Genomic DNA, 15,902 nt, shown 5'->3' on the forward strand with positions numbered 1-15,902 from the left:
GGGGTCCCTTCCAACTCCACAATTCTATGAGTTTCAAGCAGCATCTTCATGTTGCCCTGTACAGGCCTTTGGCTCCGTACCCACCTGATCATTCTGCTGAATCTACGGCTGGTGCTGAACTGGGCTCCAGCAGTTCCCACTCAAGAGATGGAACTGGAGCAGAACATCGCTCTAAGGACCCTGTGAGCACCATGGTACAATGACAGGGCATTGCATGGCAACAGTCCCTCCAGCTCTCTGGAGGTTTCTCCAGGCTCTTTCTTGCCTCGCTGCTTGAAACCATTATTATTATTATTATTATTATCGTTTTATTACATTTAAATTCCACCTTTCCTCCAAGAAACTCAGGGTGGTGCGCATCGTTCTCTCCCCCCCCCCCCCATTTTGTCCTCACAACAACCCTGTGAGGCAGGTTAGGGCCAAAGGATAAGAAGACCCACAGAACTGCAGAGTTGCAAGGGACCCTGAGGATCATCTAGCCCAACCCCCTGCAAGGCGGGATTATGCAGCTGTCCCATACAGGGATCGAACCTGCAACCTTGGCGTTATCAGCACCATGCTCTAACCAACTGGGCCATCCAAGCTGATCATGACTGGCCCAAGGTCACCCTCTGAGTTTCATGGCTGAGTGGTGATTTCGGACCTGATCTCCCAGGCCTTAGTTTGACACTCTAACCACTGCACCACACTGGCTTTCTTTACCTGGAGATGCCAGGGATTGAACCTTAGCTTTCCAGCACTGAACTATTGGGGTGGGGGGGCCCTCCTGTACTCCTGAGATGTCTTTTATGCCCATTATCTTCAGACCTGCCAGGAGGACTGTTAACACAGGGGTACTGGCAGTGGCAGACAGAATGCGCATGGATGTGGGGAGGAGGATATTGGGAACGGGAAGTTTCTGTTTCTCATTCCCCCACCTCCAAGTTACCTGTGCAAACCCTAAGAAGAAGAGCTGGTGGCTAGTGAGGTCCACGGACGGCAGGCGCTTCTCCTCCCCGTTCTTTTTCAGCCAGACTTTGTAAGCCTGCAAGGAAAGCAAGAGCAGAGCCTGTGCTTCCAAGCTCAGGAGGGCCCAAGCGCCTCCCTCGCCTCACGGCCGCTGGCGAAAAAGACACCTCGCAGACACAACCAGCTCAAGACCTGCCAGGCCTCTTCCCACGGGGCTGCCTTTTCGGTGGGGGGCGCACAACCTTTCCCTGGACAGGCTACTTACGTTGTAGGCTGCCTTGAGCCCCCCGTTGTCAGCGATGTTCTCGCCCAAGGTCTGCTTGCCATTGACATGCTCCCCGTTGACAAGGTATTTGTTGTACTGCTCTGTCATGCATGCCGTCCGGTTCTTGAAAGCCTCCAGAGATGAGTTCTGCCACCAGGGACGCAGGTTCCCTTCTTTGTCGTACTCGCGGCCTGGAATAAAATCGCCTTGCTGGACTCAGCTGAAGGTTCATCTGGCACAACGCCTGAGCTCCCGCAACAGCCAGCAGGTGCCCTCAAAGAAGCTCACAAGAGGGGCTTGATGGAGAAAAGAACCCCCCTTTCCTTTGTTCCTAATCAGGTGTTTACTGGCTCCAGGGATGGGCTTACAAAAGAGCAAGGAACTCTAGGAAGCCGCCTTATTCTGGGTCCACCTCTTGCAATAATGTGGATTCTTACTGCCAGAGTGCCTGGGGCAACCCAGTCAGATGGGCTGGGTACAAATTATAAAATTATTATTATTATTACAGTACTGGCAGTGGATCTCCAATAAGGGACTGATCCTTCATTGTGCAGATTAGGTGCTGGAGGTTCTTTAATTGGCAATGCTAGGGTTTAAACCTCGGCTACTGGCTTTGGTTCAGCTACAACAAAGTTACGGCCAGCAAGCTGCTGTTTGGGTCTTTCGGTTCAGTTAATGCTGTGCATACTTTGCATTTAAAAAAAATCAGAATTCCTGCTGAACTGAGGAAACCCACACTTTACACACAATCCACATGCAACTAATCTGTACGTATTTTGTTTTTGCACAATTTGTTCAGCTCCTACAAGGCACGGAGAGTGCAGAGGAACCAAATCCTGCCCCTCTCACCCCTCTCGCAAATCCAACTCAGTCGCTACCTGCTTTCTGAGTCTTCTGCCAGGCGTTGCCCACACACTTTCGGGCGTAAGAGGTAGAAACTTGCTTTGATTCAAAAATGAAAGCTCAGGCGACCAGGAGCAGAATTCTGTGCCCAATGCTGTGCTCCATGCTCTATCTGCCCTGAAACATCGATGTGGGACGCACACAGTCTTGCTCTATGGCTCCTTGGTAGCTGGCCTCCACAAGACCTCTGAGCAGCTGCTTCTTAGTCATTCCCCCATACTTTAGAGATCCTCAGTTCCATTCCACCATACAGGAGGGATTATCTCGGATCCAGGAAGAGTTGTGGCTCAATGGCAGAGCATCTCCTTTGCATGCAGAAGGTCCCAGGTTCAATCCCTGGGATCTCCAGGTAGGGCTAGGAGTGAACCCTGTCTGAAACTTTGGAGAGCCAGTCACTGTATACAATACTGAGCTAGAAGGAACACAGTGGCTTGGCTCGGTATAAGGCAGCTTCCTATATTCCAAGGTTCCCTGGGATTCACACCTTCCTTCCCTCCCAGCAACGCACAGTTGCCCTTTGGGTCCTGCACCATCTACAGCTGTTGAGCACTGCAATGCTGGAAGTGTTGAGTTGCCCCAGGCAAAGGATTCCCCAGCTTTAAAGGAAAGGGGACCTGGGGGTTGCTCCTGAAGTAGCCTAAAGCAGCTGTGAGTTAAAAGGAGAGGAATGGATCAGTGGGGTTGTGGTGGTAGTGAACTCCCTAAGCTGCCAGCTGTGGCCCACGCGTGCAGAGATAATGAATGCTCACCAAGCAGATGGAGCAGGAGCAAAAGCAGCACAAAGAAGCCGGGAAAGATGACTGGAGGTGTCACCTGGGGAGAAAGGATTGCAAACAGGTAGGGAAGCAAGTGGACTGCAGAAAGGAAAGGGCGGCTTGATGGCAATGGCAGAATGGAAGCTACCATGGAGATAGGTGCAAGTGGGGAGCAGGGGAAATGAATGGAAAGGCCACCAACAGGACTCTTTCAGACGGGTCTGGCTCAACCCTATAAACCAGGAAGTGGGAACCTGTGGCCTTCCAGACGTTGTCGGACTCCCACTCCCATCAGCCCTGGCCAGCTGTGTGGGATGTTTAAAGTGAAGCCAAACCACCAATTCATCTTTTGCTAGATAGGCATATGATAAGAGCTGAGTTTTCCTGTGAACTTGCAAGAGATTATTATTATTAAGAATAATAATAGTACCCCGCCCATCTGGCTGGGTTTCCCCAGCCACTCTGGGTGGCTTCCAACAAAATATTAAAATACAATAATCTTTTAAACATTAAATGTTTCCCTAAACAGGGCTGCCTTCAGATGTCTTCTAAAAGTCTGGTAGTTGTTTTTCTCTTTGACATCTGGTGGGAGGGCATTCCACAGGGCGGGTGCCACTACTAAGAAGGCCCTCTGCCTCATTCCCTGTAACTTGGCTTCTCGCAGCGAGGGAACCACTAGAAGGCCCTGGGCACTGGACCTCAGTGTCCAGGCAGTACGATGGGGTGGAGACGCTCCCTCAGGTATACTGGAGATGCTCCCACTGTGCCCTGACAGAGGGAGGGCATACCTATATATATTTTCCTACTTGCCTGGGAACACCCTCTTCCTCTGTCTCTTTCCACTCTGCCAGCAATGTGAGAGCCTCTACATCTTAAGCTAGACCTAAGTATGTCTTTGTAATTGAATTACCATTTTAAGCCTGCCTGAACAAAGCTGCCATATTTGTTGCTCTTCAACAGGTATCCAGAATGAGTAAATGTTATTTTTACCTTTGACAAAACTGAGTGATTGTTGTTTTAAGAGGGAAAAAAGAGAATCCAGCCTACCTTAAAGCATCCTGGATTACTTACAAGGCTAAAACCAGCCTATCTAAGCTTCCCTTTTAAGCTGCCAAGGGATGCGCTCTACTGAACTCACAAACATGAAGAAGGAAGAATTATATCTAACAAATAAATCCCCTCCTAACATCTATTCACATCCCAGGCATGGTCAATGGTTGGGGATGATGAGATTTGGGCGTCCAACAAGATCCACAGGTCTGCAGGTTCCCTAATGCAATCTCGGAAGATGTCTAGAGAGGCTCACAGCGGAAACAGTTCCAGCTTTGCTCTGCTGTGGTCATGGCTGATTTCCCAACCACCTCCCAGAATCCTCTGCAACATCAAGGTGACCTGGTCTGCCTAGGGTGGCAAAAGCCCTCAACGGTCCTTGCCGTTGGAAAACCTAGCTAAGGCACGAGATACTAGGAAGTCTAATGGGATGGAGCCAGAATAACTGGGGAAGAGATGCCCAAGGAACATAAAGAGAGGTTCGTTCCACCAGCTTCCTCACAATTTGTTACAGATCTAAAGGCCCATGCAAGGCAACACCAACCAAAGGCCTCCCTCGTAGGAGGACAGACAGCACATACATGCAAGACACAAGAAGCCAGTGATCCAAGCGCCTTGCTCCTACCTTGGTCGTCGAAAGCGTGGGTGAGCTCGTGCCCCATCACGACGCCAATGCCTCCAAAGTTAAGGGCCCTCAAGGGAAGAAACAAAGAGAAAGCAAGAGGTTATGACCCTAGAAAGCCACCTTTGGTACACAGTTGATGACAGGTAATGTGAGCTCATGTCTGAAATAACATTAAGGCACCTTTGGACACAGCATCAAAGGGGTTAGGTGTCTTGCATCACACATTGTGTAGCACAGGAATGGGGAACATATAACTTGACTGATGCTGCTGGGAGTGCCAATTCCCATCAAAAATGGGCAATTGGCTGTTCTGGGTAGACCTGATGGGTGCTGGTGACTAAATATAATATCTGGAATGCCACAGCTTCCCCATCCTGTATGTAACAAACATTTCTTCGGCTCCCCACTCCCTTTTATTAAATATGGATCACCAAATATAGAGCCTCTCTTTCTTTTTCAAGTTGCACAATGGCGTTATTTCACACTATAAATAGATGCAAAATAGTGGAAGAAAGCCTGAAATTAAAGCCTTTCCTTTCCCCTTCCGGGAACGAGCACTGGCTAACTATAGGCCAATTATGGTGCAATTAAGTAATGCTGGGTCCCCTCTGATCAGGAAGCAATTACTGGGGCAGGAACCACAAGCAAGAGATTTCTAGTGGGAGGCGTCAGATGGACTGGCACTACAACTCCGCTGCAAGTCTGTGTGTGTGTGTGTGTGTGCCAGAAATAACCACACACAGGAAGCCCACCATCATGTGCCCTTCTTGGTACAGATCTGATTCCCCTCCCTGCAAGCTAGGCAGCTGCAGAGCAGAGAGGTCAAGTCTGAGCATGCCCAGCACACCACCACATCCTCCCCAGCCCCACCCCCCGGCAAGCTTTCTTTTCCTACCAAACAATCAAGAGACCCAGACATACTTGGGGTGGTTGTGAGCGTAGAAAGGAGCCTGCAGAATTCCTGCAGGAAAGACGATGCCGTTCTTGGTGGGCAGGTAGTAAGCATTGACTGTCTGAGGGGTCATGCTCCACCTGGAGAAGGAACAACAACAATAATTGCTTGGGAGGATGCATTGTTTGTTCAGGACCACGGCTAGCAAATAAGGCTGGAGGCTGGAAGACCCTAGAGAAGTGTTTCCCGACTTGGTGCCCTCCACTTGTTTTACACTACAGTTCCATTTTTTTAAAAAATGTTTTTATTAAACAATTTCAACATAAGAAATTGTCAAACCCTATAATCACAAACATAGTTTTTCCCCCTCCCCCCTAGGACTTTCCTCAGCTCTTCTCTCTGATTTCTCTGCATGTTATAAAATTGTACATATCCTTACCTTATCTATCTGTCATGTTATCAACCAATAAATTTGTGTATGTTTCTTCAAAACCTGCCAAGGAGTCCAGTTCATTTTGTTGCCATTTTAAATAATTTGTGAAAAGCTCCCATTCTTCCTTAAAGTCACAGTTGTCCTTGTCCCGCAGTTTTACACTACAGTTCCCACCAGCCACAACCAGCGTGGCCACGTTGCCCTAAAGAATGAGATTTAGGCCTCAACTGCACCATGCCTTTAAAGCACTATGATGTAGTTCCCAGGAATTGAGAGCTGTTAGGAGACCAGTGTTCCCCCTTGCAAAGTCTGGGAATCTGGGAAGAGGTTTTGACAGTTTCACCACTCCAGAAACAGTAGCTCTGTGACTCTCTGCACCCATAACACACTACAGTTCCCAGCATTCTTCAGGGGGGACCCAGGGTTGTTGAAAGTGGTATGATACAGCGTTATAGTTCAGATGGGGCCTAAGAAATTGCAGAAATGACACGACAGCAGAGCTCTTTCTGGCCTATGCTGGTTGAAACTCCTTGCTTGAATGCCCTGTCCTGTGGAGAGGGAAAAACTCCCTTCATACGAAAAGCTAGCATGACAAGATGATGTTTAGCGTAGCCTCTCCCTGAGATGCTCGCTTTCCACATGCAGCGTGGGTGAGTTTGCTTGCTTTCGTGTGGGAAAGAATTCTTCGTGAAATCAGCCACCTTCAGTTGGATGTGATGCAATAAAAAATGGTTATTTGATTGTGTGTGGATTTGAATTTTCTGGAAGTCTCGGCTTCATCCTGACCAACCCCTCCACGCCGTTCTCCTGTTCAAATTAAAACATGACCCTAAACTCAATCAATGTAAAACCAGGTCATTCCCATCTCCAACCCTCACCCCGTTTGCCTGCATTGAGGTCCAGTTCCTAGGCTGCAATCCTGACTGTGCCTACTCAGAAGTAAGCCACCTTGAAATTATTGAGAATTACTCCCAGGTAAATGGTTACCACCCTAGTTATGTAAGTCTAAGGTGTTCTAAGATATTTTCAGAAGCAATCATTCTGGAACAGGATCAGCCCCAAGGTGATCTGAGTGTGGACCTTCCCCTCTCTGTGACACTCTTTGTCAGGCTTGACACCAGTGACGCCATCTTGGGAGAGCTGGAGAAATTTAAAATGGCAGCAAGTGGGTGCACAGTGCCACTGCCAGGCAAGCCTTCTGCCAGGGGGCTGACCAATGAAGCACACTTTGCCAGGGGCCTCCTCAAATCTTCCCTATGCTCCACCAAGCTCTGACCCCCCCCCCCCGCCCTCCTTCTGCCCTCTCTCAATGAATGAGGAGGGCAAGAAATGTATGGAGAGAAACCTTACTGGTCCCGGTTGGGGGGCTTCCTCAGCTGGTCTGCCATGAACCTGGCCGAGAAGTTGTAGAAGTTCAACATGTTCTGAAAGAAGGAGTCTTCTGAGACTTCGTACTAGAGAGAAGAGCAGAAAGGAGATGTCATGGACTTGCTGGACAAAGAGGAATGGTAGGAGGCACCAGCTGGCAAACCCCCCAAGGGCATAGTTAAACTATGGAACTCACTGCCACAGGATGCCCACTAACTTGGATGCAGGTAATTAATTACTATACCACCCTTCTTCACAGGTGGTGAACCTTCACGAGGCCTGCAGGTATAGGGTGGTATACAAATTGAACAAATCATCATCATCATCATCATCTCAGGGAAGTTTGCAGAATAAAATACAGTACAAGGCAAAAACACAAGCAACTAGTTAAAACAAAGCAATACCCCCACTTCTCACAAACACATCGTAAAGCCTGTAGAATATTACTCTTACCCCATCATAGACATCGTCCAGCTCCTTGTCATCAAGGATGAACTCCGGGAAGCCGATCATGTCGTAAATGGAGTCAGCCTGCAGAGAAAGGAAAGCATGGGCAGCCGAGGCTCGCAGGCTGCACAACTGCAATAAAGGGTTGGGGTGAGGAGGGGGGAACAGGCTGTGCAGGTGGCGCCACATGCAGCTGGTAAAATCTGCAGTTGCCACCTCCCAATGGCTGGCAAACATGGAACCTCCATGCTCAGAGGCAGTCTGTCTCCAAACAGCAAGAGGAGACACAACCAGGGATAGCCATTGCTTTCATGCTCTACTTGAGGCTTAGGCTCAACCTATCAGAAGGACTGCATTCTCCCACACGGACCTTCCCATATCTAAGTTCTCATAATGTAAAATACACAGTCATTAGGACTAGAAACTTCCTTTAAAAATTAAAGCCATGATTGTCAGGAATCTGAAGTCGGCAGCAAATAAATATCTGGGGCACCTTCTCTTTAGCGGCTTGTTTCGTCTTCTCATCCATCCAGTCCAGATGGTCCAGCGATTCCTCGAAAGCAGTGCGTATCTCAGCAATCATGTCCTCTGCCTGAAGGAAAAGACATAAGAAGCCTATGGAAGGGCATCAGTGTGTTCCCCTTCACTCATCTCATCTCCAGCTTGTCATCACCAGAATACCGTCTCATTCACTATACGCCCAATTAATCACTGTCCTCTTCAGGTGAGGACATCCTGCAAATACCAGCCTATTGGGAAGCTGTTCTGCCCCATGGGTAGCCTTGCCTAAACATGAAAGTGGTTAGCAGCTGCTGAAAACAATGCAATGAAGGTGTCTGCATAATATCAATAGGCAGGGCGTTCCAGAGAGTTGGTGCTGGGTGGAGCACAAGACTCTTAATCTCAAGGTTGTGGGTTCAAGCCTCATGTTGGGTAGATGACCCTCGAGGTCCCTTCCAACTCTACAATTCTATTGATTCTATAAATGACTGATTCCTTGCAGGTTAAATGTCGTTCTGCGATTGTTTCTGCATGTAAGTTCCATCCTTCCTGAGAAGGATGAGCAGAGCAGCTATAGATGGTTTCAGGTTGAGTGACAGGCTGGCAGGTTGTGGGGAGGGAAGGAGCTGCTTAACCCTCCCCTTCCCGGCTGTGGCTACTGCATCCTGTCCCCAGCTGCTTTTCTCCCAGGGAAGAAAAATATGTAGGGGCCACATACAGCGCATGGACAGGAGAACTTGTCATCACGGGGTATTGTTAAAGGCAGGGACATACAGAGGGCAGCTTTGTCGACATGCCTGGGGATACTCACAATCTCCTTGCTGTGCCGGTCGAAGGTGGCTTTTACGAACAGAGCCCCCAGGGCAAAGCCCAAAGTGTCATCAGTGTTGGAGATGCAAGTTTGCCAGCGGGGGGTGCAGGACTCCAGAGAAACGAGAGAGAACGAGACATAAGTAGGACAGCCCATGTGGCGCTGTGGTTAAGAGTCTTGTACCTCTTCACCTAAGGAGTGCGGGTGGCGCTGTGGTTAAACCACAGAGTCTAGGACTTGCCGATCAGAAGGTCAGCGGTTCAGAAGGTCAGACGGGGTGAGCTCCTGTTGCTCAGTCCCTGCTCCTGCCAACCTAGCAGTTTGAAAGCACGTCAAAGTGCAAGTAGATAAATAGGTACCACTCTGGCGGCAAAGTACAAGTAGATAAATAGGTACTGCTCTGGCGGGAAGGTAAATGGAGTTTCCGTGCGCTGCTCTGGTTCGCCAGAAGCGGTGTAGTCATGCTGGCCACATGACCTGGAAGCTGTACGCTGGCTCCCTCGGCCAATAAAGCGAGACGAGCGCCGCAATCCCAGAGTCGGTCATGACTGGACCTAACGGTCAGGGGTCCTTTTACCTTTATCTTAACCTTTACCTCTTCACCTAATCTACCTAATACTCTAAAATATCCTTAGAGGCAGGATATTAATGCAATAATAATAAATAAGTAAGGGGGAGCAGAGCTGGGCGTGTGTGTTGCTCTGTAAAACACTGGTTGGCTGAGGATCCTGCCCCAACAAACAACAGGCCTTTCCCAAAACAAACAGCTGGTTAGGTGGGCTGCAGCTGGTTCTCATACTACCTAACCAGGAGGCCTGGGGTGCCGACAGCTCCAGAGGCCTACAAATCAAATCAATCCTTAGATGAAGCCCCAAAGGAAGATTCGCTTACCTTCTTGGTACCATACAGGGTCTCCAAAAGCTTCTCCTGGGCTGCCTCAAACCGCTGATCCAGGCTGGAAGCTGTCTTCTGAACCAGGTTCCAGATCATGTAATTGTTCAGGACGCTCAAAGATGGAAAAGAAAGAAAAGAGGACCCAGTTGAGATGCAGGACTGGTGGCCAATGGGCTGGAGTGCTCCTTACCCTCTGCAAAGCTCAGACACTCTCCTCCCAGCTGCTTATTTATGGGAAGGTGCAGCTGTAGGCTTAGATCCTACTTTGGCTGGGCCCCTGCATGCCTCAAACCCAAGTGCCACCTGCACCATGCTGAGGAAAGTTGGAAGAACGATACCTGCATAGAAGAGGGGTTGTACTTGGATGACCCTTCCAGCTCTACAATCCTATGGTTCAAAAGCTCCAGATTTTTATATAATCTGAGAGGCTACACTGGGCTGACAGAGAGTGATGATCGGAAAGACTTGAGCAAAAAACCTGCTTCCGCAAAAGATCGGACTTTTTAAGCGATGGGAGAATGCACTGGGAAATATGGGGTAACACTTGCTTTGATGCATCATCATGTAACCTTCATTCAAGCAAATGATCAAAAAATGAATGCTCATTAAATAGCCAGTATTGCCTAATCTCCCTGCAAACAAATCAGGAGGAGTGCTCAGTAAAGAAGTCATCTGGGAGCATTTATTGTGCTTTCTCACATTGCCTGCATGCATGAGGGGTACTGAAGGGGAAGGGGAGGAATAGGGCAGGAATGCAAAACAATATTTTTTATACTGCCCTCCATCCAAAGATCACAGGGCAGTTTACAATATAAAAACACAAAAATGCAAAACTTAGTAACAAACAAAAACAATATCCACCCCCACCCCAAGTTTAGAAAGCCATAGGTTGTTTAATTAGCCAAAGGACTGGGAGAAGAGGAATGATATTGCCTGGTGCCTAAAGGCTCCCTGGGGAAAGAATTCCACAAGTGGAGAGCCACTGCAGAAAAAGCCCTGTTCTCATGTTGCTACCCTCTACACTTCTTTGGGAGGAGGCACACACAGAAGGGCCTCAGGTGATGGTCACAGGGTCCAGGTTGGTTGATATGGGGAGAAGTGGTCGTTGAGGTAATAATTATGCTTTCTGGGGTTGTTGTTGTTGTTTGCAAATAGCATAAAGTTTGAGAAGGGACCTGTGTAGGGGAGATGGTTAAGTACAAGGAGCTAAATCTACTTGCATGGCTCCCCTCCACACTCATTGCAAATTCCTTTTTGAGCTGCTTTTTCCTTCACAAAGAGGTGACACATAATAGCACTCTGGGTAGAATGAAACAGAGCGTATGTTGATGTTTAGTAAAAGCTGGGTTGCCGTGGGATAAGGGCACACCACTGTGTAGAGCGCCAAAACACACTTGCATCGTGCATATGTGGGCAGGCATTGTAAACAGCCATGACGAATGCCCCATTAGCTGCAAACCTTGCCTACGATCTAATCTGGTTCCTGAGCCTTCGCTAGTAAACACTCACAGAGCTGTGAGCTTTGCCACATTCTAAAAGAGGCCGCTGCGCCAGAGGCGCCAGAGGTTGATTCAGCCAAAACCAAAGCATACCAAGGATGCTGAAATCTGTGGCCTCCACTTGTTGTCAGACTACAACTCCCATCATCTATGACCACTGGCCATTCTGTGGTATACAATCAGATCAAAATAAGGGGCAAAGTAAAAGTGCAGGCGAGCCCTTAATTGCTGTTCTATGGTTCAACCTGACTTGTCAAATGGAGGTTGCTGTTTTCGGGTTTTCTGATAGAATTCCATTGTGGTGTTTTATTCTTTTAAATTGTACACCTGCCCTGGGAACCTATGACACGGGGCTGCTCAAACATATTCTAAATCAATCTCACAGCAGCACAATATTCTGCACCCAGCATTACAGGCAGAGAATATATCTGAGAAGAAGGCCACTGAGCCAAGGTGAGGGAGCAGATTGCGTCCAGGCCTTCTGGGCATGAAGAAACACACAAACGAATGAACGAACACACGAACACACACACACACACACACACACACACACACACACACAGAGGCATTGTGTTCCTGCTGCATCCCCACCTCCTGGTACCTTTTGTCGGTGTTATTGATAAGCTGGGACACCTGCTGCAAATATTCCCTGCCATAAACCACCACAGGCTCAGCCTCGGTTAGCTCTAGTGGTGAGAGGAAGTAGGAGATGAAGTCTAGCCAGTCAATGGCAGGGGCAAGAACCTGCAGAAAACAAGAAGAAACCTAAAACTTAGAAATAAATTTAGCTTTAAGCGAAAAGGAACTGGTGAGGCTGCCTGGTTGGCCACACCCTCTGACCAGTTTTTCACTCCCATTCTGCAGATGCTAGAAACTCATGCCTTGTGAGTTATATTCCAAAAAGCAGAGGAGGCTGGAGATGCATCTGTGTAACTGCTGAATTTTGTCTTTTAAAAACATCTGGCGGGGGCTCAGTCATCTGTAACCCAGCTGACCTTAGTGCATAGCAGAGCCTAATCCAATGATGTCTGCAACGTGACCTGTCCGTCTTAAGTTACGTCACATCTGCAGCATACATTCTTCTTTTTTTATGAAATAAATTTTTATTTGATTTTCAAAAATATAAACATACAACAAAACCAATTCTGAATCCAAATGTCGAGATTATTCTGAATCTCCTGACTTTCCCCCATCACTTCCATGGGCCCTATTAATCCTATTTTTAACTGCATATCACTACTTCTCCAGTTTTTTATCTTCCTAAGTTATTCATACATACTGTTACATTACAAGCGCATTTAAAATCCTGCCAGTGTTTTAACCTGCTTACAATAATCTTGTATATACATTATAAACTTCCCCCATTCTTTTTTAAAGATCTTGTCTTCTTGATTCCCAGTTAATTTTGCCAAGTTGTCTATCAACTTGGTTTGCCATTCTTCTCTGGTCGGGGTTGTCCCTTCTTTCCATCTCTGGGCTAGTAACGTTCATGCAGCTGTTGTCGCGTACATGAACAGTTTTTTTCTGGTCCTTTGGGATCTCGGTACCTATGCATCTGCAGCATACATTCAAAACACATCGCTCTCCCTAAAGAATCCTGGGAACTGTAGTTTGCTACGGGTGCTGGAAACTGTAGCCCTGTGAGGGCGTAAGCTACAGTTCCCAGGATTCTTTAGGGGAAGGCCTTGAATGTTAAAAGTGGTACAAACGTGCTTTAAATGCACAGTGCGGATGCAACAAACTTTGCAACTTCACCGAGCCACCTCCTTGGCACACATCCCCTTCCAGTTTTGCCCAAAACCCAAGCTAATGTTCTGCAGGACTCAAAAGCTTGCTCCCTACCTGTGACACTTTGGTTTGCTGCCATATGCCCGATTGCAAACGTGATTATTTGGGTGGTGGCAGAAATGAACTCTGCACGTGCCTGATTTCCTTCACATTAGTCCTGTATATGTCCTGGCAATCGGCTCCAGCACCAAAGACAAGTTCTGGGGCCAAGTCCTGAGCGAGATGCTGGGCGCGTGAGTGAGCAGTAAGTGATTTCTCTTCCTTGCCTCAGTTTACAGCCCTGTCCTGATGCAGACCCGCCCCCCGCCGCCCCATAGCAAGGGACCAGTTTGTTGGCTCCTGGTTCCTTTCCCCCAGGGACCAAATCCAGCTCTAGTCACTACAGACCAAAGCCTGGACTTCCCAGAAGTGACACTTCTACAATCAGATTTTATTTGTCTCTCTCTCTCCATGTTGCCATGGTAAATAGTTGCTTGGCAACCAATGAGTGATGAAGAAGGTTGGCTTCCCCGTTTCACTGGGAGGTCCAAGGGATGGGAGGGGGACAAGAAGAACAAAGAGGAGCAGAGGAATAGAATACAGAGCTGAGGGGGGAGAGAGAGAGGCCAGGGTTGGGGAGTTAAACATCAGGAATACAGTTGTGCCCAATGGGGTGGGAATGCCAGAAGCCAGTGGACAGAGGTGCAAAAACAAGGGGTTTTTTTTGGGGGGGGGAGTGGAGTTTCACAAGCTAAGCCAGCCTTGTGAATGGCCCAACCCTTGTCTTAAAAGAGCTTGCAATGCTTACAGCAACCTTCCGAGGCGAGTCACTATTATTTGTTTATTCATTATTTCTTTATCGCACATATATTCCTCCATGGAGCTCAAGGTGGCTTACGTGGTCCTCTCCACTCCTCGTTGAATCCCTGCAACAACCCTGTGAGGCAGATTAGGTGGAGAGGCAGCAACTGGCCCAGCAGCACCCAGGGAGCTTCATGTAGCCAAGCGGGGGGTTCAAACCCTGGTCTCCCAAATCCTAGTCCGACACTCTAACCACAACGCCACTATTTGGTTGAGAGGACCTTGCCTTAGTGAACTAGTGGCAGAGACAAAATTCAAGCTGGGATCTTCCTGATTCATGCTTCAGTTCCCTAGCTAGTACATAAAAATCTAAGAAGATCCTGGATGCTGGATCAGGTCAGACCTAGCAGATGGGGAGAACCATGTACGCCAGGTGGAGCTCCTTGGGTAAAAAGGTGGGATATAAACAGATAAATAAATGCAACATTTCTGTTGCATTTTTGCTGCAATGGCCCTTTTGGGAAGCAGTGATCCCCAAGGGGGTAGGTGGGGAAGATGAACTGTGTACAGTACTCAGTGAAATATTTGCAATAGCACAAGGATCAGCACAGGTGCAATGGGACTTTGCTCCCTGCTCCTCCCTCTGTGTGTGCCCGGACTGACTCCAACTACAAAAGTTGAGCCTGCTGAACAGACCCTTGGGCTGGAGTATTGTTTAGGGTTTTCGTTGTTGCTGTTACTGATATTAATTGTTTGTATCTTTGTTTTAAGAGCTTATTATGTGGAAATCGTTTGATTTTGTGTGTGTGTGTGCATGCGCTTTCTTGACGATGTGTTCCATTTACTGCTGATGACTGCTTTCGCAATTATGTAAATTGTTTCATGTTTGTTGAAAGCCGCCTTGAGCCTGGTTTTAACCATGCAAAGACGGCGTGCAAATGAAACGACGATGATGCGCCATCCCCAAATTTGCCCCAGAGGACTGAGGAAGCCTCCAGGACAGAATCAGAGGGCGTATGAGGGGAGGAAAGGGGGAGATTGTCCCATGGCTGCAAGGAGGAACACTGTGCGCTGGTGCGCTTACGTCGAACACAACCCTCTTGCCTCCAGGAGCAGAACTGCATCTGAGGAGGGCCTGGAGGCCAGCCTCAGCATCACAGCTGCAACTCATTGGGATGCTGATCAGCTAGCCAGGCTCCTGGGCGTGACGTTCACAGCGGCTGAATAGCGGCACGGAGATGGAATCCTAATGAAGGGTCTGATGACGGCGTTGGCTGCCGCCTGTGCAGTGAGGTCTTTGCTTATGCAACAAAAGCTGGTTCTCTGTTAAGGAGGCTGCAGGAAACCAGGATGAGGGAGAAGGAGGAAGGTGGGAGAAGAGGGTGCTACTGCAAGGAAAGGAGAGAGGAAAGGCTGGTTGGCTGGGGACCTTTGAAGGCACTGCTATATGCCCCTCTATCTGCCCCTATATGTCTGGGGAACCTCCCAAAGCACCTGCACAACACAACTGCAGCCTCCAAAAATCACAGAGAAGGGACCTTAGAGGCTCTCAAATCCAACCCTCCTTGCTGAGGCAGGAGACCCACTGCTGCAGCATCCCTGAGAGGCGGTCATCCAGCCTCTGCCCACAAGCCTCAGCTGGCGGAATGCTTACTAACAGGATGGATGATGCCCTTGATAGGGTTTTTATCTATCAGAGCTGCTCCAGTGGAGGGTACTATGTTTTATGAGTGTCTGAGAGAGCGTGAGAAAGGAAGTCTGTCTTATCTCTTCCTTCTGAGTACTGTTGGAAGTTGGTTTTACTTCTGTATGTGTCGCAGTTCTGTACTGGGGTTCAGAGAGCACAGATGTACTGATGGAGTCTGATGTATATAAGACTGTAAATAAAGTAGTTTAGAACTACGACTGAGTCTTTCTTCTGCTATGATATACCAGAAGACTGG

The 15,902-nt window shown here is 48.3% G+C and overlaps 1 protein-coding gene across 3 annotated transcripts in view; it reads right to left on the reverse strand.

Annotated features, from left to right (window-relative positions):
- Positions 1-15,902, reverse strand: part of ECE2 (endothelin converting enzyme 2) — a 43,556-nt gene that overhangs the window by 3,370 nt on the left and 24,284 nt on the right. For all 3 annotated transcript variants that reach the window (XM_081007928.1, XM_081007930.1, XM_081007929.1), the window contains 10 exons: positions 11,993-12,135; positions 9,890-10,004; positions 8,999-9,109; positions 8,180-8,278; positions 7,693-7,770; positions 7,222-7,325; positions 5,468-5,578; positions 4,547-4,614; positions 1,214-1,404; positions 929-1,024 (listed from right to left, as the gene is read on the reverse strand). In XM_081007928.1, the coding sequence (XP_080864054.1) occupies positions 929-1,024; positions 1,214-1,404; positions 4,547-4,614; positions 5,468-5,578; positions 7,222-7,325; positions 7,693-7,770; positions 8,180-8,278; positions 8,999-9,109; positions 9,890-10,004; positions 11,993-12,135 (1,116 nt within the window). The remainder of the gene's footprint in view (positions 1-928; positions 1,025-1,213; positions 1,405-4,546; positions 4,615-5,467; positions 5,579-7,221; positions 7,326-7,692; positions 7,771-8,179; positions 8,279-8,998; positions 9,110-9,889; positions 10,005-11,992; positions 12,136-15,902) is intronic.

The sequence above is a fragment of the Podarcis pityusensis genome, assembly GCF_964106645.2.
Source record: "Podarcis pityusensis genome assembly, chromosome: 5".
Taxonomy (NCBI): Eukaryota; Metazoa; Chordata; class Lepidosauria; order Squamata; family Lacertidae; genus Podarcis; species Podarcis pityusensis.